Below are 24,076 nucleotides of genomic sequence, written 5' to 3'. Positions count from 1 at the left end.
TCAGACTTCCAAATGAATTTAAAAACTTTTTCAATATTATTTAATGAAAAAGTCCCATATTATCATGTATAGGATATATCAACATTTACCACTCATTTTTCATATGTAATGAAAAACACCATTATTGTAAGCTTGGAAAATCTTCAAACTCATTCTCTAATGAGTGTCCATCATAATTTAAAGAGTATTTTCTCTACTCAAAGAAAAAAAAATCTAATGTAAGGCTACAATTATTATACACCAAAGCAATTCCTACTTACATGCTTTACATAGTCCCATGAAAAAATAATTCAATTGTTCCTAATCCCTGATGCAAGGCACTTCAAAGCACCCGCATAAAACATCCATGTAAACAGCAGTACAGTACATGAGTTAAATAACTTTTACACAGCTTGACCTAGACTAAGAGAAATATAAAATCCATCATAGCCACAGCTAAAAAGCATGTTAAGATTCACAAGAATTAAAAAAAAAAAAAAAGAAAGGTTCACAAGAATTTGTTTCTCTTATTACATAGAGAAGAACATATAATCTCTTAGAGGAAAAAAAACCCCAAAGCCTCATAAATATTTTTATATTGAAAAACAGCATGCTCCCTGGGTATGTATGAAATCAGGACATTCAGAAGTGACCAGGAGTTAATTGCAGTAGCATTTCTGAATACCTAGCTTCACTATCCACCAGGCCGAGTAGTCTGGACTATTTGTAGCACCATGGAAGAGGCATCAGAAAAATCACAAAGGGATGTTACTTCAAACCAACCCTGCCGTGAAGCTCAGTAAGTCCACAGTAACAGCAATGATGCAGAGATTTTTAAAAAATTACTGACTAGATATACCTAGCAAGAAAAATTGTTATTTTAATACATCTCATGTACATAAAGCACCAGTTTAAATAAGATTATCAAACACTTCCAGCATATTGCTGCTCAGCCTGAGAGTTCATTTCTCACCACTTTCCATGTTGTACCCTTAAAGCCAAGGATAAAATTAGAATGGTGACAGATATTGTAAGAAAAATTCAATTCCTTCCCTATCAAATGTATGTCTCTCAGGTAAAACACAGAGGAAGTAACAAACTTAAAGGTCTACTTCATTCTCTGGAACTTCCCATTCTGCCTGTACTAGGGGATTTACACCCAGGGCTTGGTACCCTGGCAGGGAAGGCCGGGCTAGCCTTGCTGCCCGAAGGCCAAACTACACTTCTGCTGAGCATCTCTCATAAACCAGTGGAGATAAAGAGGTCTGAGTGTGAATACAACTCAAACGCTGCTAACAATTACCCAGTGAGACTCCACTGTGGGTTAACTTCATATACAAAAATGAATACATCCGCCTCTTTACCAGTGGTAATTATTATTAGCATGTCCTTCTTAAGCATAAAAGAAGTAACAGTGTGTCTGGGTTTATGCACAGTTAATAATCAAGTATAAATATTCAGAATGTTTTTTTTTCAGAATGTTTCTTTTAAAATTACAGATTAAAAGTGACTCCCACAAGAAAATCAGTTTCTTCATGAATGAAGTATAGTTTATAAAAAGCTGGAATGATGGTTAATTCAAATACAAAAAAACCCCACTTCTTCCTTTCCCAGTTACTTAGGTTCATACAGTTGATTCTACCACACAACTGTACTATCATTGTATCACCAGAGCAAAATACTAATAAAACGCCTCTGTCAGCAAACTGAGGACTACTTCTTGACAACTGCATTAAAACTGCAGCATTTGAGTAGAGCTGAGAGACACCACTCTTAAGCATGGTTTCCTTCTTCCTGTTCTTGGGTTTCACGATGATTATTAACAGAATGAATGTGGTCTGTAAACGACTGGGTCATCCATTGCCCATTTGGAATGTCACCGAAAGTTGATTCTCCACTGTCAGCTGCCAGGGGGGAAAAGAATGTTAGTGTTAGTTTGTTCTATCTAAAATTGTCACAGGATTCAATGAGATGTGAGCAGTCCAGTGAAGGGAAATTGCTATTAAATAGTTATGCAAGCTTCTTGACTACCATGATAAATAAATCTCTGTTCTTTCGGCAGATACAGGACTTCACAGAGGGACTGTGAATGGGATGACTCGCTAACTTAGAGAGAATGAGCTGGACACACATGTGTGGCGGGACATCAGATAACCACTGTATTTCCATTACTGGCCACTACAGATTTTCAGTGCCATTCCTACACTTCAATAATTCTCTCTCTTAAAAAAAAAAAAAAAAAAAAACCAAAAGCTAACAAACAACAAAAAAAAAACTTGCCCCCCAGTCCTGACAAAACCAAGCATTTAAAAGGAATCCACATATGGAGGGGAACATACTTAGCCCACTGGAAGAGAAGCTGCAAGGGTCCCCATTGCACGGATTTTCTGTATAAGCACCACCATATGCTGCTTCATAACCTGGATCATATTTTTCTTCCTTAACAGCCATCTTCTTTGCATCCTCTGTGAGAAGAGTAAAAGGGATTTAAAATGGATTTTGTACAACGGTTTTGAAAATAGCTTTATTCAAAGGTCATCATGAACGAATCTTTTTCTAGTTCACATATACGGAGATGTATCTTTCATTAGTATCATGTTTTAAACTCTTTATAACATATACTAAATTAACTCCTAAGAATTGCAAAAGCCTATTACATTTAATGTCAAGTGGCTACCATGTTTCTTTCTTTCTTTCTTTTTTTTTTTTACCATGTTTCTTATACCCTCAACATCTGTAAGTGTACCCACAACAGATAGATGACCTTGGTAAAACGAGATTTTAACAGTGACTAATGTCTGAGAACTCATGCTGCAAATGTAACTTTTCTTTTCTCCTGCTTTTAAATTCACAACCTGCTTTCTGTAAGGTATAGATCCATGAAATGAATGAATGGGTTGAAAATGGGAACATACCTTGGGCTAGCTGTAGATCAAATGTATATTGTACCTCTTGCACATCTGTATTTCGTTCAATGCCTTTCAATTGATCTCTTAAGTCTTTCAGCTTAATGTAGTAATGAACTTTGTCCTGGGCCCGAGGAAACTGAGCACATCTTGCACTGGATGATGGCATAACATAGCAGAGCTGGAATCATAAAATTTTACAGTTACATAAATCTTCCAAGTCTACTGAATCCACTCACATAGAGATTAAAAAACTCATACATTTTTTGGTTAAAAATGATGCTCATCACACATTAATATATGCAAATCAATACAAGTAATTGTGTCTGAGCTCAAATTCGTAAAATTTACTTACTACAAAGTCAATAAATAAAAAATGAAGAGGCTTCCCCCTCATGTTCATTTACCAATCATCTTGTCTTTTTAATAGTAAACACATGGTTCACAATTCTAAAGGTGCTAGAAGGCAAAGAGGTATATACACTGAGAATCTTCCCTCCCAGTTCTGTCTCTACCAGTTCTCTTCCCAGGGCAATCACAGTTGCTGGCTCCGGATGTATTCTATGAATATACGACCAAATGTATCTCACATATGTACTCTCCCACACCCTTTTTAAATACACACGAATGGTCACATGCTCTCTATTTCCTGTTCTACATTCCTGCTTTTTGACTCAAAAGCATTATCAGAGAGAATTCTGTCAAATAGCTAAGGAGAAAGACATTTGCATTTATTATTTGGGATAATGGTGACAAACTGTCCTTCATAGAACAGAAAATATATAATACTATATATCACATACATATCAAAGACTGAGGCTGCTCGATTATGGAACTTCTAGTTGCAATTTCTTGCAATTTTTATATTGTCCTCCATAACATTCCATAAAACAAACTTTTTCGTTTGTTTATAAAGCATTTAGAAACTCCTGACTCCTAAAGATATGTAGGTATAAATACTACCAGGTTTTGTAATTACTCATTTTCCCATCCCAAGACATTCTTCAATTAAAATGATGCAGAAATTTGAAAAAAAATTTTGTTTCAAAGCTGAATCACTAACATCATCAGTAACTGCAAATATTTCATAACAAAGAATAAACTAAAACACACAGCACTCCCAAGGTCACTATAGGAGCTAACACTACCTGTCATGATATTATCCAATACTTAGTACTGCACTATTATGGTCACCTACATTCAAGGCGTGTAGCCAAGCCTCATCTGGCTCCTACGGGACAATAAAGCAGTATCTATAGAAGGCAATGAACTCAGCTGCACCAACTTTACCAAAGTAGACAAGTGTAGGCCTCGGTTTTATTATTATTATTATTATTATTTTTTAAAGATTTTATTTATTTATTCATTAGAGAAAGGGGGGCAGCAAAGACACAGGCAGAGGGAGAAGCAGGCTCCATGCAGGGAGCCTGATGTGGTACTCGATCCCGGGACTCCAGGATCACACCCTGGGCCGAAGGCAGGCACTAAAGCGCTGAGCCATCCAGGGATCCCTAGGCCTCGGTTTTAAGAAAGACCACTTACTTTATCAAGCATATATTTACTTAGAAGAAATTTAAAAAGGAGAAGTTCAAATGTATGGAGATGACAGAAACTTTATTCTGAGCTCTCCACAAAACCCTGTCAGCACATGGGCTTCTCCATTATTTAAAATGTTGTCTAGAACACATGGGTCTGTGCATGTATGTTGTTTTTTAAAAAGTTGTAAACAAAACTACATTAAGAAGCAAATTTAAACCTAATGTCTGCAGAAGCTCTGCAGAAATGACAGTTTGAAACCCACTGTTATTCACGACGCCTTTGTGGACACGGCGGCACCAGTAAACAGTACCGGGTGCCAGTCAGGCTAGCTGGATGTCTGTCTGCAACCGAGCTGCATACTATTCATACAGCTCTAGAATGAAATTGGGCTAAGATACACCAGCAGAGGGTAATGAGCAGTTTTACTCATCAGGAGCATGTCTATATTTACATGTTTGTTTCATACTGAAAAAGGACTAACCTACCTGAATTTGCTAATAAAAATATGCCATTAAATTTATTTTCAACTCCTCCCAGTAGTTTAGCCAAATAACATCAGTAAGACATTTTAACCAAAAAAAAAGTTTATTTTTTAAAATAGTTCCTGAATTAATTTGCAACAATTAGTTTCAGTTGACATGTAACTATTACTAAACAAAATACAGTGTTTTTAGAATGGCATGAATTACAATGGATAGGACAAATAAAAAAGGGAAACTAGCTAGAAAAAAAATTCGTATTTAGCTGATTGTTACAAGAATCACTTTAAGTACTTACGGTTTCTGTGTCTGGGATCTTATGGGGTTGAAGTCCAAATTCTAAGTTTTTAACCTTAACTCCAAAAACTTCTTTACTAAAAATTTCATAAATACCTAAAATGAAATACAAACATACTTACATTGCCCATAATGTTAGCAAATAAAAAAGATAAAATTTAAAAGTAAATCTTACATTTTCCATTAAACACTGCTATTCGTGGCTGATATTTCTGTAATTTCTGCACTAGAATACGTCCTCCTTCACGAAATTCTTTACTAAAATTGAATTAAAAAGTAGTCAAAATATAAGTATGGCAATATTAATACGCTAAATTCAGATAGCTTTGAATAAAAGATCTATTCATGTATTTGTTAAGCTCAGCCTCAAATAGGTACATTTAGCATTCTTAGAGTATATGAGGCATCGGCATGATCAGGTTCCAACCTATAAAAATAAATGTAATTACCTGGAAAGATCTTTGCTGCCTGGTGTTGTCCTTTCCACCATATTGGTAAATCCAATACCATACTTTCCTGGTAAAGTGTGATCATCCATATGGTTCAGCTGGACCTCACTCAGGCCTGACATGAACAGACACTTCCCTGTGAAAATGACAGTTCAGTTTATTTCCAGTAAGTCAAAGATTTTTGCCCCATGGATCGACACAGTAGTCTACATTTTACCCTGAAATTACAAGAAAAAAATTTAGGATACTTAAAAAATTACAGATAAATACCATATATCAAGCAATTACTATGTGCTAAGCCCTCTGTGTGGATTATCTCATTTAATGATAATGATCTTCTAAGACATTAATTACCATTTTTATCTCCTTTTCACAGGGCAGATTAATAGCTATCAGAAGTACACTGCTACTCAGCGTAGGAAACTGAAAATCTTTGTTTCCCTTCTAAAAATTTGTGATACTACCCCCTGCCCTCAGAATATCGCAAACAGATAAAAACATACACCAAGAGACCCAGAACATTCAAATGTCCTGATGATGGAAGAAATGAAAAGTTCAAACTGGGATGCCTGGGTGGCTCAGTGTGGATTTGGCTCAGGTCGTGATCCTGGGGTCCTGGGATTGGGCTCCCCACAGGGAGCCTGCTTTTCCCTCTGCCTGGGTCTCTGCCTCTCCCTGTATCTCTCATGAATAAATAAAATCTTAAAAAAAAAAAAAAAAAAAGACCCAACTTCTACAGACATTTTTTTTTTTTTTTTTTAAATAATGGAGATGAAGGCAGTCTGGGTGGCTTAGCAGTTTAGCGCAGTCTTCAGGCATGATCCTGCAGACCTGGGATCGAGTCCCACATCAGGCTCCCTGCATGGAGCCTGCTTCTCCCTCTGCCTGTGTCTCTGCCTCTCTGTGTGTCTCTCATGAATAAATAAATAAAATCTTTATAAATCAATCAATCCTTAGTTCCAAAAACATATTACTAGATCTTTTGCCCTGTTTTTTTTTCTTTTAAAGATTTTATTTATTTGACATAGAGTGAGCACAATCAGAGGGAACAGCAGGCAGAAGAAGGAGAAGGAGAAGCAGACTCCCCCCTGAGCAGAGGACCTGACTTGGGACTTGATCCCAGGACTCTGGGATCATAACCAAAGCCGGCGGACACTTACCTGACTGAGCCACCCGGGCACCCCTGATCTAAATGTTTTATAATGTTACTCTTAGATAATTGACTAGTATTTCCTGAGGGCTTTTGCAGGCCTTTCTCTATTAGGTGGTGTTAGGTAAGTAGACTTCATATAAGATAATACAACAGTAGTTATACTTGGTTTTAAAGCTCGCTCTGGGGCAGCCCGGGTGGCTCAGCGGTTTAGTGCCACCTTCAGCTCAGGGCCTGATCCTGGAGACCGGGGATCAAGTCCCATGTCGGGCTACCTGCATGGAGCCTGCTTCTCCCTCTGCGCCTCTATCTCTCATGAACAAATAAATTAAAAATCTTAAAAATAAATAAAAATAAGCTCACTCTACAAGTATTTTCTGCTAGATACAAAGAATCTGTAGAGAATGTCTCCAACACAGAATTTCTTAACTACTGTAATAACTGACTGCCAGGGAGCAATGCATTTTATCTTTCTTGGGAAATAAGATCAGCAGAAATCTGGAAAGGTCAGTTCTCTGTCTGCTCTGGCACAATGATGTACTATTGTTACTCTCACCATAGATAACAAGTAAAAAAGAAAATTCATTTAAAAAAATATAGTAAAACCCCTATAAAATAACTGACAAAAGGGGAAGTACTGTTTTCTTGCCCTTCATTCTCTTACACTAAAATGTGAACAGTGACATATCCTCTCAAATCTTTTATTAAAAAAAAAAAAAAAAATCTTTTATTTTTGTGTACACCGGCATAGAAAACATATATAGATCTTTACAAATACCCTCTTTTAAAAAACACAATTCGCTTAAAAAATCCCCAAATATTAACAAACATAGTTTAAAAGTATAATAATAAAAAAAATAATTACTTACAGAAATGATTTCCAGGTCCAGGGTAATGATGCCCTTTGTAAGCTGCCATCAGTCCTGGGTTTATGCCAATCTACAAAAAATGTTTATATAGTTAAGTCTTTTTTTTATTTTTTTTTAATTTTTAATTTTTATTTATTTATGATAGGCACACAGTGAGAGAGAGAGAGAGGCAGAGACACAGGCAGAGGGAGAAGCAGGCTCCATGCACCCGGAGCCTGATGTAGGATTCGATCCCAGATCTCCAGGATCGCGACCTGGGCCAAAGGCAGGCGCTAAACTGCTGCGCCACCCAGGGATCCCTATATAGTTAAGTCTTGAAAAATATGGTTTAAGCCTTAGGGCTTCTGTGGAGAGGTGGTGGATAAAACTAAATTTTTTAAAATAAAAATTTAAGACAGCATTATAAGCAATGTTTTTTATTAAGTACCTATTCTTGATCTGAACAAAATATTCCCTTTTTTTTTTTTAAGTAGACTCCACACCTAATGAGGCACCCCCAAAGTATTCCATTTTGAGGAAAAACATTCCCTTTATATTTAAAGTGTTGCTGTTGTTTTTAAACCAGTCTGGGAGCCCTTGAGTGGCTCAGTCGGTTAAGCATCCAATTCTTGGTTTTGGCTGAGTTCATGATCTCAGGATAATGAGCCCTTCGTGGGGCTTCATGCTAGGTGTGGAGCCTCCTTGGGATTCACTCTTTCCCTCTCCCTCTATTTCCTCCTTTGCCCCTACTACTTGCTCTCTCGTTCTCTCTCTCTCTCTCAAACCAACCAAAACAAGAAAAAACAAAAACCAGTCTGGGAGAAAAAAAAAAAAAAAAAAAAAAAGCAGAAAAAGAGCCATAAATACAGAGAGGAAATGGTGTTTGCCAGAGGCAAAGGGGGATGGGCAAAACAGGCAAAGAGGAGCAGGAGGCACAGAACAGGGAATACAGCCAAGGGTACTCTAACAGTATATGTGGACAGATGGTAGCTACACCCGTCAGGAGCGTGGAGTGACACACAGACTTCTCAAATCACTGTCGTACACCTTAAACGAATGTAATTGTACCAACTATGCTTCAATCCAAAAAAAAAAAAAAAAAACAAATTTAAAAAAAAAAACCATTTTACTCCTCATATATCTCCAGGCCCCCCTCACTCTTTCCAACTGGGCTGGAAAGAGTGAGGTCTCACCATGCAGCTCACTCCACATCACCTAGAGCTGTTTGCATGTTGATGTTTCTGAGAGTTACTGACAAAAATCAAAGCTCAAAGTCAGTATTATTTATGGAGAACTCACAGGTGTCATATAATCTAAGCAATCCACATGGATTATTTTATCTGTCACTCCACGAGGAAGGTACTATCACCACCCTTGCTTCACCAGTAATGAAACTGGTGATTAGGAAGGTTAAAGCTTGTCTGAGGTCATACCCCTATATCCTACGGCAGGATCTGAAACCAGACAGCCCCACAGTGGAGCCCATCCTCTTAAACACACCCATATAACACATTCTCATGAAGGAGACACCATTTACCACTAAAAGGATTTTTTAGAAATGATTGTTTTCAACAAAATGCTATGTGCCATTTATAGAACCAAATAGGGACAAAAATCCTTACAATCACAATGTCCAGATTGAAGGTCAAAATGTCTGGGAGGGTCTTGGTTAGAAGTTCAGCTTCTGAAACACCGTTAAAGCGGTCTACCTTCCTTTTCACTTTGAATGTGTCTGTAATTTTTTCTTGCTTTTCTTTTGATTTTGTGGACTTGCCAGATTTTTTGGCTTCAGCAGGCTTTTTAGGTTCTACTGGCTTTTTGGGTTCTTTTGCTCTGGGTTTTCTTTTCCTTCCTTTTGGAGTCTCTGAAACACAATGATTTCCAGGATGTAGATGCAGAAAAATATAACTTATACAACATCAGGCAACTTTCCCAGAAAAGTCACTCTATTAACACTATCTTTCTCTTCTATCTCCCAACCTCAGGGTCCTCTGCACTATTCTCTCCTTCTTCACCCTGGGACTGGGTTCACATGGGCCCATCCCCCACCCTCCTTCCTCTGCTAGCTGTTCTTTGGATGAAATGCCCATAATAACTAAGACTGATTTTCCACACACTCTTACCTGTCATCTTTGCCTCCCCAGGAATACAAGGCATCTATACTATTTTATAGAAATTCTAAATGTAAATACACAAATAGGTCAATAAACAAATGAAAAAATAAGTAGAAAAATAGAAAGAGAAACATTTTAACTCAATTTCCCATTTCCAGCAATAGAAAGCCTCAAATGGCTTGTGGGCTTGTTTTAGACACTGAATGTATATTCTGTTCCACACACAGCTAAAGATGTGAATTTAGAGGTGCTAATGATGAAATCTCTCAGATGAAAGAATTTTTCAAAAGGGAAGAGTAGGGATCTACTTCAGGACCTAAGCAGAGTTTCTCAATCTCAGCACTACTAACATTTTAGGTTGAATAATTTTTAGTTATGGGGGGTTGTCCTGTACCTTACAGAAATTAACAGCAACCTTGGCCTCTACCTAATAGATGCCAGGAGCACCCTGCCAACCATGACAAAGTCATTTCCGACAATGCCCAATGTTCCTTGCAATGTTCCTTGCGCGATGTGTGTGGGGGGTGGTTGGGAGTTGCTCGGTCAAGAATCACTGACCTATAGTTACCCACAAGAAGGCTTGGGTTTTCTCACCCTTAATTCTTTGACATCTCTCAATTTCTTGGGCCCCTCTCCCATTCTACTACTCTTTGGCGGTTCCCTAACCCAGCCTCCTGTCCGTCCTCTCTTCTACCTCACTCTGTTTACTCCAATACTAAGGGATCTACCTCTACACCAATAGGAGAGTCAAGAGCAGGGCCATCTCCAACGCAACGGAGGCAGATGCGTTTTCTGAAATCATACAATGAAATTCTGAGCACATTTCTCCTACGATAATGCTACTTTGGAGAAAGCCATTACCTTTTCTCCATCCCCTCAGGACCTCCTCATTTCATCCCCATATTCTTCAGTCTTGAGTCCATGTTTTGTCTCCATATTCTGCCTCAGCTCTTGCCATTCAATCTATCCTCTACACTATTTCTAGGCTGAGTTTTAGAATGTCAGTCTATGCAAGTCACCCTCTGCTTACATTCTCTCAAAAGCTCCCTACTGCCTTCAGAACAGACTCTACATTCATCAGGTTACAAGCCTATGTTCTGGCTATGCACCAGAGGCCAGTGACACAGAATCACTACTTTTTTTAACGGTCATGCTTTTTTTATCTATGCTTCTGCACATGCTGCTCCTTAAGACTGGAATTTCCCCACTCCACTATTCATGGTGATAAAATCTCCCCACCCTTGGTTCCTGAGTTCTGGGAAGCTGCTTTTGAGCCTTGGTCCAAACTAGGTGTCAACCCTATGAGCTCTCAAGGCATTCTATCCCCCTCCACACCTTTGTGTGTTGAAATATAATATAAAAGAATAAGTAATTCCCTTGTGTTTTCTTTTCTTGTTTTTTTTTTTTAAGATTTTGTTTATTTATTCATGAGAGACAGAGAGACAGAGAGAGAGAGGGAGGGGCAGAAACACAGGCAGAGGGAGAAGCAGTCTCCACGCAGAAGCCTGACATGACATGGGTCTCGACCCCGGGACTCCAGGACCACGCCCCGGGCCGAAGGCAGGCACTAAACCGCTGAGCCACCGAGGGATCTCTACTTATTATTCTCTACTTCTCGATCACGAGATACTTGAGGACAAGATCCATGTTCTTTTATTTCCCAAAACCTATCACAGTGCCTGGTACATACTTAAAAAGAAGTTAGAAATTTTAATACTAAAATAAAACCAGGGGCATCTGGGTGGCTCAGTTGATAAAGCACCTGCCTTCGGCTCAGGTCATGATCCCAGAACCCGTGTCAGGCTCCCTGCTCAGGAGGGAGCTTGCTTCTCCCTCTCCTTCTGACTACCCCTCCATCTGCTTGTATACACTCCCTGTCAAATAAATAAAATCTTAAAAAAATAATAAATGAATGAAATAAAACTAAAATTCATCACTAACCCTTTTTTTCTGTAAGCTGGCTAGTCCAATAGCTAATTTTCTAAACTATCCTGATAAAAGCTACCTTGTACGGGTTCCTGAGCAGGAGCTGGGTCTGGAACTTCTGTGGGCATTTGCTGTTCATTCATCACTGCCATATCAGAAGCTTCTGTCATCATTTGTTGAAATGGGAATGTATAAAAAGCTTGAGCTTGCTGAAGGGAATAGCTGAAAGAAAAATTAAGTATAAAAATATAAAATATGACAATAAAAGCCATTCCCAACCAGGAATTTAAACAATTAACTGTAATAAAAGACTTCAGGATCTAAACACTTAGTAACAGATTGTAATATTTAGAGTTGATAAAATGGTCAAAAGGGAGAAGGAATACCTTTTCCATATGTGCACATTCACCCTAATTTTACCTTGTGCTTACTAACCAAACACTAATTAACTCTTCCACTGTTTAATGACAAAATGTGTCATCAATAAAACTTACCAGTCCTGTCAAGTCAGTCTCTGCTTTCTCTGAAATGAGATCATTAGTGCAGAGAAACTTAAAAGGCACAGCAGCTCATACAGGTTTAAAGTGTCCATAAAAACAATTTGCATCTCTATCTTCAGATTTAATCCCTTTGTCACAAAGATTCTGCCAATCTAACCCTCACCTAGCTTTGCTGATTCACTGCACAACTCTGTGCAAGGTAAAGGTATGTAACATGTTGATTTGATACATGTATTGCAAAAAAAACGATTATTAAGAGTCTTAGCTAGTATCTGCATTGTCAAATAATTACTATTTCTTAAAAAAAATAATTACTATTTTTTTGCAATGAGAACATTGAAAATCTCTTAGAAACTTTCAAGAATATAGTACAATATTAACTGTAACCACCACAATGTACATTAGATCCCCAGACCTTGGTAATCTTTATACCTTTGACCAAATCTCCCTATTCCTACCTTCCCTCCAAGTTAACTTAAGGTTCTCTTTCGGTTGATCTGCCTACTTAATGATTTATTCATTGGATCTATTTTATTTTATTTTTTAAAGATTTATTTATTTATTCATGAGAAACACACACACAGAGAAAGAGAGGCAGAGACACAGGCAGAGGGAGCCTGCCTACGCAAGGAGCCTGATGTGGGACTCGATCCCCGGTCTCCAGGATCACACCCCGGGCTGCAGGCGGTGCTAAACCGCTGCGCCACCAGGGCTGCCCTGGATCTTTTTTAAATTGTTGCTGGGCTTCTACCATTAGATTAAGACTAGAATTTGATATTCTGTACGTATCTGTGAATTTATGGAAAAAAACACTTTAAACCTCTTTTCTGAATATTTTTTAGACGGTTCCCACTGGTCAGTTCAATATAAGGAACACAGGCCTTCACAGAAAACTGCCAAAAAGATCTTACGGTGACTATAAATCACTATTTCAAACTGTTTCCCTCAGCACAAAGCCAGAGGAATAAACCATATATTTTGTGAAACTCAAACTACAACTGATGCCAAATGATGCCATTAAATACACAATGGAAAGAAAACACTAGGAAATAAAATGGGTATCATTTGCCATTTGGAGAGAAAAGTCATGTTTTCTGTGGGTTAACTACACACTTCTTAGTCACAAAGAAAGCAAAGTAGAAGCTCAGAAAGTAGAGATTAAAAAGGCAAACTAGTACACAGTAAATGAGTAAAAACTCATAGTGTATAATTTGCATCTTAATAAAACAGCCTTAATAAACTTAAATGTCCGAGGCAGATACAGGGTAATAGACTGTGGGTGGCTAGGCTAGGATGCTGGGTGCTCATGAGACATACAGGGGCCAAACCCCAGTGGACAAACCAATGGAGAGGAATTTTAGCTTTAAACTATCTTTAAGATAACCTGCTAAAGAAAAGGTTAAGAATTAGAAAGATATTATACTATATCTTAAGAGTTTTATTTCTGGGGTGTCGGGTGGCTCTTGTCGGTTGAGCATCTACCTTTGGCTCAAGTCATGACCTTAGGATCCTAGGATCCAGCCTCACATCAGGCTCCCTGCTCAGCAAGGAGTCTGCTTGTTCCTCTGCCTCTCCTTGCTTGTGCTCTCTCTCTTGCTCTCAAATTAAATCTTTTTTTTAAAGTGTTTCATTTCCTTAAATATATCATGTTCAGTTATGTAAAAAAAAATAACACAGTAATGCAATAAACTTGATACATTAACATGAGAAAATACTATGTAGCATAATTACATTTATTGATATTTTTAAAAGCACACATATTGTTTAATGCAGACTTTAAAGTAGAAAGAACACAAAACAGTATTGTAACCTGAGGCTGCACACCAGAAAAGTATGTAGTAAGTTCTAGAAGCTTGGGGATCCCTGGGTGGCGCAGTGGTCTGGCGCCTGCCTTTGGCCCAGGGCGCGATCCTGGAGACCCGGGATCGAATCCCACATCGGGCTCCCGGTGCATGGAGCCTGCTTCTCCCTCTGCCTGTGTCTCTGCCTCTCTCTCTCTCTCTCTGTGACTATCATAAATAAATAAAAATTAAAAAAAAAGTTCTAGAAGCTCAAATGTGAAAAATGAAGAGAAGTGCTTAAATTGTGCTAGGCAGAAAGTAACATGTCCTCTTCCCCACCCCCTACTTTTCTTTAATAGTATTCATAACTCTTTTTGATGAATTGTAAAAACATCCGTTGTTCAGTGTTTTTTGTGAATGTGTACACATTTAGTTTTATTATAACAAAGCAACTTGTACACTTTTAAGGTTTAAAACTGAGCATATTTCCTTTCCAGTGAAACAAAATGAAAATTTAAAAATACAGGAACAAAATTACAATAGAGAATGTCAATTTCAAGTAAGATCCTAAAGGTTCTGCTGATTCTCCCATTGAGTGGCAAGGCTCAAGTCATCATTAGGAGAGTTTTATTTTAAAAGTGTCATTGGGGGTAGCCCCAGTGGCTTAGCGGTTTAGCGCCGCCTTCAGCCCAGGGCATGATCCTGGAGACCCAGGATCGAGTCCCAGGTCAGGTGCCCTGCATGGAGCCTGCTTCTCCCTCTGCCTGTCTCTCTCTCTCTCTGTCTCTAATTAATAAATAAAATCTTAAAAGTTTAAAAAAATAAATAAATAAAAGTGTCATCGGGCAGCCCCGGTGGCGCAGCGGTTTAGCGCCTCATGCAGCCCGGGGTGTGATCCTGGAGACCAGGGATCGAATCCCACGTCAGGCTTCCTGCATGGAGCCTGCTTCTCCCTCTGCCTATGTCTCTGCCTCTCAATCTGTCTGTGTCTCTCATGAATAATAAAAATAAAACCTTTAAAAAAAAAAGTGTCATCTTAAACTGCAAGGATGTCTGTTAAACATCACAATTAAACATGCCAAAGGAGGGCAGCCCTGGTGGCTCAGTGGTTTAGCGCCTGCCTTCGGCCCGGGGCGTGATCCTGGGGACCCGGGATCGAGTCCTGCGTGAGGCTCCCTGCATGGAGCCTGCTTCTCCCTCTGCCAAAGGAGAAGCCATGTTGTCAAAATGCCCACTTAATCCACCCAAACATCTCAAACCCACCCTTTGCTGACCTTCTATAACCCCATTTTTTAAAGTTTTTTTTTTTTCTTTTTTAAACAAGAGAAAAAGTAGACAGGTACATACTGGTAAGTGCTTACTGTCCATATTCACATAGACACAGTGTAATGTCTGAGCCCAATATACAGAGAAAGGAGGAAAAAGCTAGAATTCTATGTACTACTACACAGGGGCCTAGCACCCTCCAGCTTCCAGCAGAGCTAAGGGAGCAGAAGGTTTTTCTTTTTTCCCACAGATCACAGTGGTATTGATTCCATAAAGTTTTTGTTGAGACAGGAAGAAATAAAAATGAATTTGGAACAGCAAGGGGTAGAGATTCTTTTCCCACTGTACTCTGCTCAAGGTATTTCCCCCCAAAATAAGTTGAGAACCATGATATAAAGGGAGAGAAAAGAGACTTCAAAAAACAGAGCAGATGAGCACAAGAGGAGGGGAAAAAAGAGATGCAACTTGCTCTCAGGGACTGGAGAAAATTAAAAAAGGAAGGTTGGAATCCATCGGTGTTCCATTAGTCATCTTCTTCATCCTCCTCTCCTTCCTCCCCCCCCCCCATCATCATCTTCATCTTCTCCTTCTTCATCCATATCGGGAACCAAGTAGTACTGTAATAGATTTGGCCAAATATCATCTTTGATGACTTTTCCTAACTCATCTGTACCTGCATCAGAATGGTCAGTAAACCAGATGAAGAAGCTCTCTGATTCCTCATGCTGTCTCTTCCTGCTGCTTTTATTCTGTGTTTGACTTGAATGTTTCCTCAAATCCTTTCCAGATTTCCATTTGATTTCAGTAGACTTTGAAGATGGATCACAACTCTCATTCAGATGAAATTCTTTGGAGAGAACTTTCTTTCGAAGTAAGGGTTTTCATCAAAATAAAAATCTATTCTGTAACCTGATTTAATATCTTCAAATTCTGTCACTTCAACTCTTGTTAATAATGCAGTGCCTCTTCATCTTCCTCCCCAAGCAGTACAGACACTTGTGGATGGTTAACCAATGTTACCCCAAAATTGGGGATTTTGGCGATCAATTCCGATCTCTTCTGAAAAAATGGTTGGCGGAGTTTATTTCTGTTATACTTTCAAAATCTCCTCACTGGCTTGTTCATTAAGTCTATTTCATTTTGTACTTCATCAATATGTTCAATTGCTTCTTGCTGTTCTTTTTCTCCCTTCGGCAAGTGCTGAGAGGTTGATGTCTCCTCCGGCTTGGGGGCAGGAAGCAGCCTCGGTTCCTTCGTTTGAGGCCTGAGTGAGGGGTGGTGCCTGGGCTGTGAGGAAACTCCATGAAACCGGGAGAGAGGCATGTCTGGAAGAAGCTCCGATTGTCCTGTTGTTTAGTGTTGATGACACAAATACTCCAATGAAGGTGTGGATACTGCTAGGTTACATGGAGACATCTTACATAGTTACCCTTTGGAAATTCTAGTAAAATGAACTGTAACTTTTGATTGTGGCCAGGTGCAGTTTCCTGAGCTATTAGCAGCCCCTTTCAACTGGAATATGTAAAAGTAAAGATATATGGTTATAATAAGTGAGTGCCAGAAGAATGCACGATGTCTGTTCTTAGTATGCCACACTCTGGAGGGCAACCTTCACCCTTTTCCATTTGCCTCGTTACCTCTCTCAAGAGTTTCACAGAGGAGTCCCATTTCAAGCACTTCACAAAGTCCAAACTTATGATACTTAATTTAGCAGGGATCCCTGGGTGGCTCAGCGGTTTAGCACCTGCCTTTGGCCCAGAGCACGATACCGGAGTCCCGGGATCAAGTCCCGCATCGAGCTCCTGGCATGGAGCCTACTTCTCCCTCTGCCAGTGTCTCTGCCTCTCTCTCTCTCTATGTCTATCATGAATAAATAAATAAAATCTTAAAAAAAAAAAAAAGATACTTAATCTAGGAAAATACCACATTACAAAAGGAATCTGAACTTTAAAAAATAAATTTCTAAAATGTGGTTCCTTTCACATATTTAGGAGTCATTAAATTCTGAAGCTCAGAATCTGAAAACTAAAATTTTAGAAATCAATTGGCTGAAGAAAAAATGAAAAGGAAGAAAAAAATATGAAGTTGATTTTAGAGACATAAATTTATTTATTTTGAAAGAAACCAAGAAACTTACTGATATCAACAATGTCCTTTTTAATCTTTCTAAAAATGATCCCTGGTACTTGACAACCAGTTAAACTAGAAATAGAAAATAAAGAAATTAGGAATAGAAAAACAAAGCTATGAAAAATGTGATAGATAAGTTCTAAAGTAATACACTATCTTTGTGTGTTTAGTCTTAGCATCTCAACAGCTTCCTAAAAAGAACAAAAGCAAAAAGTGTGTCACATACTCTTATTACTTGGCAGAAGCAAGCAATATATCCATACAAAAACCTTCAAGAACTTCAAATCTAGGAAACTGGAGTTCTGGATAATTTAATTTTCTATGATCCAGTAATAGTTCTACCTGTAAGCAGCATAAACCTGTTCAACCTTAATGTGAAAATATTTAATACATTTGCTGTGGACAGGATTGCCACTTTGTAACTCAGAATTGTGCAAAACTTACAGCCTTCATTTTCTCTGTGTGAGGGACAGCAACAGAAGAGCACCTGGCCAAGTCACTCATCCTCTCAGGACCTTTCAGAACCATGAAAATGATTTCTTATATATGGACAATGCAGAGAAAACAGGACTAAATCTGTCCAGATTCCAAACAGACTCTTTAGAGTTTTTATTCTCTGTAACTCCCTGATAACTAAATCTCTAAGAAGCAAGAGGGATGGTCTTATTTCCCTTTGCTCACTTATCTTCTCTATCACGTTTGTCCCTGCACTTCTCTGTGCCACCTCTCCTGTGCTTCCAGCTAACCACCCCCCCAATCCCCTCCCAGGCTGCCATTCACACCGCCCTTCTCCTGAACATCAGTGCTCAAAGCACTGTTTTTTATGGCCACCTGGAATCAACATACTGTCCATTTTCCTGATGAACTACATATTTCCTGACGGTCTTTCTCAAAAACACAACACAGTGGACTGAGGAGTCCAGTTAATTCAGGTTTTGCTGAATTTCAAAAACTCTCTCAGGTTTTCTCTAAAATTAAAAACTCCAACTTCTTTAATCCTCAGTTATTTTCCACCATTTTAAAGATTTAGGTTGCTCTTTTCTAAATACGTTTGCCTTAGTCCCCTTGGCCTGCTGTAACAAATGCCATAAACTAGGTGGCTCATCAGAAACAATTTTCAGGGGCACTTAGGCCACTCAGTTAAGCGACCCAATCTTGGTTTCAGCTCAGGTCGGGATGTCAGGCTCCTGAGACCAGCCGTGCGTTGGGCTCTGCACAGGGTGTGGAGCCTGCTTGGAATTCTCTCTCCCTCTGCCCCTCCCCCCTGCTTTCTCGCTCACTAAAAATAAAAAACCCCCACCATTTTTACTTAATACACTTTTGGAAGCTGGAAAGTCCAAGTTCAAGGCAGCAGATTTAGCACCTGTTGAGGGTCTGCTTCCTAGTTCATATGGGTTCCTTCTCACTAAATCCTTAGAAAATGGAAGACGTGAGGGATCTCTTGGGACCTCTTTTATAAGGGCACTAATCCCATTCATGAAGGCTCCACCCTCATGACCTAATCACCTCCCAAAGGCCCCACCTCCAAATACTATCATAGTGGGACTATTAGTTTTCAACATATGAATTTTGGAATGATACTCATATAGCGGTATTTTATTATTTTCATTTAAATAATAATAATACAACACTGAACAGTTACAAAATAACAATCAATGCTAAATAATACAAATGCTCAACTAAGATGGAATACTACTATAACTATTTAAAGACTATACTTTTTTTTTTTTTAAGGATTTTTATTTATTCATTCATGAGTGACACACAGAGAGAGGCAGAGAAATAGGCAGAGGGAGAAGCAGGCTCCATGCAGGGAGCCTGACATGGGACTGGATCCTGGGACTCCAGGACCACGCCCCAGGCCAAAGGCAGGAGCTAAACTGCTGAGCCATCCAGGGATCCCCTAAAGACTACACTTAATATTGCAAAGTGGAAGTGTGTGCTTCACCATGCATCACTGAGTATTTGTGGTATACAACCTATCAGAAACGCAAAGATTTAGAGTAAGCCAGAATCCTCAACTAATTCAACTATTCTTCATATAGTAGGATTTCAAATATCCTCACTATTTTGTCATTTGTCATTGACTTTCATCAATGACATTGACTTTCATCATTGATTTTTCTGTACCTAGGCACAGGATTGTGGCTCTTTTGGTAAAAGATGATTCGTGGGCAGCCCCAGTAGCGCCACCTTCAGCCCAGGGCCTGATCCTGGAGACCCGGGATAGAGTCCTGCATCGGGCTCCCTGCATGGAGCCTGCTTCTTCCTCTGCCTGTGTGTCTGCCTCTCTCTCTCTGTGTCTGTGTCTCTCATGAATAAATAAATAAAAATCTTTAAAAAAAGGAAAAAAAAAAAAGGTGATTCACCATCCCAGCCAGTTAGGATAGATCTGAATTCTGACTCAAACTATTGATTCCACAAACCTCTCCTAGAGTTGGGTCACTGACAAATTTTATCAGCACCCTCACATTGTTAAACTGTTGAAAAGAACAAGATGGGGTAGAAGTACACGACACACAGCTGACCCTTGATTCTTTCAGCGGTAAACCAGTTTGGAGTTTACCTAACCCGACAGCCATCCTGCCCACAGAGAAGTGGTGTACAGCACACGCACAGTTGTTAGGGAAGCAGACTCTGAGCGACATTGCCTGGGTACACATTCCAGCTCTGTCATTTACTGACTCAAGTTCCTTAGCCTCTTTGTTTCAGTTTCCACATCGGCACAATGCCAATAGTTGTACCTAATTCACTGGTTATGAGAATTAAATTAGTTAACACATGCAAAACACTTAAAACTCCCTGGTATACAGTAATTTTGCTGGAATAATAAAGACAGCAGGAAATGATTACATACTTTAGGTACCCCCGATCATCCTCCTGATGCTAGTCCAATTATCATTATCCAAAATGGAATTAACTTAACTTGGTATGTCCTTTTTTCTGAAATTATACTGTAGCCTAATGGTCACTGGTTCCTTTTAAATATGCTCAAAACCACTGAAAAGTAAAAATTTTGTTTAGGATCAAAGTCAATATATTAGAGGACATACTCCACCTTTGGAAGAAATGGGACCCCACGTGTTTATTTTCAGGCTTCGGGCTCCTCTCCCATTTTCTACAAGTTCTTATGGACTGGCAGTAATCTACCTCTCATTTGAAATATGATTTCTCTTAGAACAGCTGAAAGTTCTCTTAAATGCCCTCATCGATCTTGTCTATTATTATTATTATTATTTTTAGAGATTTTATTTATTTATGAAAGGGGGAGGGGGGCAGGGACACTGGCAGAGGGAGAAGCAGGCTCCATGCAGGGAGCCTGACATGGGACTCGATCCCGATCTTCAGGATTGCGCCCTGGGATGAAGGTGGTGCTAAACTGATGAGCCACCCGGGCTGCCCGATCTGGTTTCTTAAAAACATTCATTCTGCCACTTCCAGTCTACAATCATTTTTCTTTACACAAGAGATAAAAAATTAAGACCAGAACCAGAATTAAGAATTAAAATCTCTAAAAATAATAATAATAATAATAGACAAGATCGATGAGGGCATTTAAGAGAACTTTCAGCTGTTCTAAGAGAAATCATATTTCAAATGAGAGGTAGATTACTGCCAGTCCATAAGAACTTGTAGAAAATGGGAGAGGAGCCCGAAGCCTGAAAATAAACACGTGGGGTCCCATTTCTTCCAAAGGTGGAGTCTGTCCTCTAATTTATTGACTTTGATCCTAAACAAAATTTTTACTTTTCAGTGTTTATTTCCTAATAGCATGCCAGTGAACTATGCAGAAAACCCAGGCCTTTCTTGCCCCAGTTGTCAATATCTAACTAAAAAAGTTCTTGGTTTAACAGTTGTTTTTTTTTTAAGACTTTATTTATTTATTCATGGGAGACACAGAGAGGCAGGGACACAGGCTGAGGGAGAAGCGGGCTCCCTGCGGGGAGCCCAATGCAGGACTGGATCTCAGGACCCCGGGATCACGCCCTGAGCTGAAGGCAGACGCTCAACCACTAAGCCACCCAGGTACGCCAGTCTCTAACATTTCTAGAAAGGCTGATTTCACTTGAGGGTTACTATTCCCATTCTGTATTTTCAGTGGTCTGTATTACACTTTTCCAGTCATTTTTAATTTGACACCCTACTTTCCGTTTTTGGTAAATGTCCTTTTTGTGCTGGAGCTCAGTTGAAACAGTATCCTCTTCTTCCTTTTTTCCTCTCTGGTTTAGCCTTTAAATACTCATGATACTTGAATTATCTTCTTCTTCTTCTTCTTTTTTTTTTTTTAAAGGAGTCCCCATATTAATAGAATTTTTTCCTTGACTTTTTAAAAATGACTCTTCCAAAATAAAAAGTAAATTCATCATACCCATTCCATTCTACTCCTTGAGTAGCATAAAGAGGAGATTGACAAAAAAACAATTTCTCGGGATTTTCTGGGGCCTCGGTCATTTCAGAATCCCAAAGGATAAAGCCCTTACACGACTAACACAAAATTCTCTTTATTTCCTGGGATTGAAACTTTGCCAGTCAAAATTAAAAATGGTCTATAACACGGGATGAAGTTAAAACAGAAATGTCAATTTGTGGATAAACACTGTATAAGACACCTATCACTTTGCTGTGAGACAGTGAGCAAGGTCTTCTAACGTGTAATTCATTTGCTGTTAGACTCAACACAGGTTTCAGTGCTGATGTGAAGTAAGATTACAGAGGTAGGAGCAAGTTCCACAAATTCCAGTAAATTCTTTTAAATGTAAAGTTCTTCTGGGAAGGAAGTGCAATACTTTATTTCAGGATTCGACCTGCAAAGGCAGGATATCAAGCCCACACTTTCTCTACATATACCTCTCCTAAACGCTAAAGACTATTTTGGTAATCTAATCCCTTCCATACAACCCAGATTCACGGCATGCAGGACCCGGTATCAGAGATGCCCTATTTTACAAATATGAACAGACCCAGAGAAGCGAAATGTCTTGCTTAAGTCCAGGACCCATTAGCCACGGAGAGTCAGGAAAATTCATTAGGTCTAAAACAATCTTACTCCAATGCAGAATACTTTTTTCTTTTTAAAGACCCTGTTACCCCATCTAATTATTTTTTCGTTTAGTTCTCTGCCAGGAGTTCAAATTGTGAAATCTCTGCTCTTGCCAAACGTTCTCTCTATGTATCTAACACTCCCCAAAGGTCACACTGAAAGTAGATTCTTAAGTTCGCCTCCAAGATCACAGGAAAGGACTGATGACTTCTTGGGGTATTAGTCACAGTCCAGAATTCAAGAGCTCTAGTACGGCAGTGTTACCTACCTTGGGGCTCCTCGCGGTGCTTTTAGTAAACCTGGGGGTGGGGGGAGAAGCCACGATAAATCTACTAACTCTAAAGTAAAACCTCCAGGGGTGATACGTGTGATTCTCCATCTTTACAGCTCTTCGCATAAGGGAGGCTAAAGGGAAACGCTGCCAGAACGGGAACCGCGAAGAAACATCAAGTGGAGACTGCTGGCTGCTCGCTAACCCATCTAAAAGCCGGCGGGATGCCGGGAGGGCCGGAACAAGGAAGAGCTGAGGCGCCGGACAGGCCGCTGCCGGAGGAACCCGCCACCGGCGGCCGGGGAGGCCCGCGGTGCGCAGGCGCGGCCCCGGCCTTTGTTTTCCGGCCGCGGCATTTAAAGACCCCCGCGTGCGTGCGCGCGCCCGCCGGCCGGCCGGCCGCCGCGAGGGGCGCGGGGGAGGGGCGGCGCTCCGCTCGGCCTTACCTGCCCGCGTTCTCCGCTTCCATCCCCCGCCGTCGCTCCAGCTGGCGGCTGCTCCTGGCGGGCGGGCGAGCGACTGGCCTCCGTGGTACCGCGGCGGGCCAGCGGCCGGACGGCAATAACCAGAGACCAGACACGATGTCTGGTCGAGCCGGGACGGTGGCCGGCGCTCAAGCTCCTCCCCCGACCTCCTAGCCGCTCCCCGCCGCACCCCCCCTCTGCGCGGCGCCTCCGCCTGCTCAAAGCCGAATCCCACGCCTCGTGGCCGTCACGTGACACAGCCAGCCCAATCACGTCCGCTCCCCTCTCGCTGGTTCCCCCTGCGCTCCGCTTGGCCTTTCGGGAAGGGTGGCGGACGGAAAAGGGTGGGACGAGGCGCGCTCTGCTGACGTAAGGTTTCGTGGGCCCCGGCGGGGGCCGGAGCTGGGAGGGTGACGTGCTGGGGGCGCTGTGTGGGTGGGGCCCTGAAAAGGGGCATCCTGGTCAGGGTGATGCAGGCCAGTGCACCTCAAGTTTTATCCTGATTAAAAACAATATTTTGCGTTAATCACCAGGTATCAACTATGAAGTGTGATTTTGGGCAAGTAAGGCTTTGGAGTCAGAATACTTGGGAGTTGAGGTCACTGTGCCCTCTTGGGCCTCAATTTCCTCATATGTAAAAAAAGAGCGATTGTAAAACTGCTTCGTAAAATGTAAAGCTTTACATGAAACATTGCTTTAATTTGTGTATATAAAGATAATAACGTTTCAAGTGTATGATGATTTAACAGCACGTCTTCCTTACAGACCAGCTACTCTTATTTTTCAATGGCTCTTACAGCTAGTTTTTGTTTCATTAGTTTTCAAGTTGTCGCTGGTGTTTGTACAAAGACTTCATGAAATAACTTAATGGAAATAGGCTTTTCTGTTTCTCTAGTTTGCATGATGAAAATCATGGCTGCTGTATTAGTTAATTTT

The 24,076-nt window shown here is 40.1% G+C and overlaps 2 protein-coding genes and 1 pseudogene across 3 annotated transcripts in view; 1 reads left to right on the top strand and 2 right to left on the bottom strand.

Moving 5' to 3' along the window:
* Positions 1–3,295, top strand: part of GLT8D2 (glycosyltransferase 8 domain containing 2) — a 37,043-nt gene extending 33,748 nt beyond the window's left edge. Inside the window, exon 10 of the mRNA XM_038558877.1 lies at positions 2,042–3,295. Coding sequence (XP_038414805.1) covers positions 2,042–2,085 — 44 coding nt within the window. The 3' untranslated portion in view covers positions 2,086–3,295. The remainder of the gene's footprint in view (positions 1–2,041) is intronic.
* TDG (thymine DNA glycosylase) lies at positions 14–23,360 on the bottom strand. Of its 2 annotated transcripts, none has more exons than XM_038558872.1 (10): positions 23,123–23,360; positions 11,767–11,909; positions 9,270–9,511; positions 7,669–7,738; positions 5,650–5,785; positions 5,376–5,458; positions 5,202–5,296; positions 2,895–3,066; positions 2,319–2,444; positions 14–1,883 (listed from the first exon to the last, which is right to left on the bottom strand). In XM_038558872.1, the coding sequence occupies exons 1-10, from the start codon at positions 23,143–23,145 to the stop codon at positions 1,753–1,755; spliced, it is 1,221 nt and encodes a 406-aa protein (XP_038414800.1). In that variant the 5' UTR covers positions 23,146–23,360; the 3' UTR covers positions 14–1,752. The 2 variants fall into 2 exon arrangements, with proteins under 2 accessions (XP_038414800.1, XP_038414801.1); XM_038558873.1 differs by lacking the exon at positions 23,123–23,360 and adding an exon at positions 22,674–22,995.
* Positions 14,933–17,053, bottom strand: LOC102154806 (annotated as a pseudogene).
* Positions 23,361–24,076: the final 716 nt, after the last annotated feature.

This window comes from Canis lupus, chromosome 15 (assembly GCF_011100685.1).
Source record: "Canis lupus familiaris isolate Mischka breed German Shepherd chromosome 15, alternate assembly UU_Cfam_GSD_1.0, whole genome shotgun sequence".
Lineage (NCBI taxonomy): Eukaryota > Metazoa > Chordata > Mammalia > Carnivora > Canidae > Canis > Canis lupus.
Note: the sequence above shows the minus strand (reverse complement) of the source record. Positions and strands in the feature narration are given on the sequence as shown.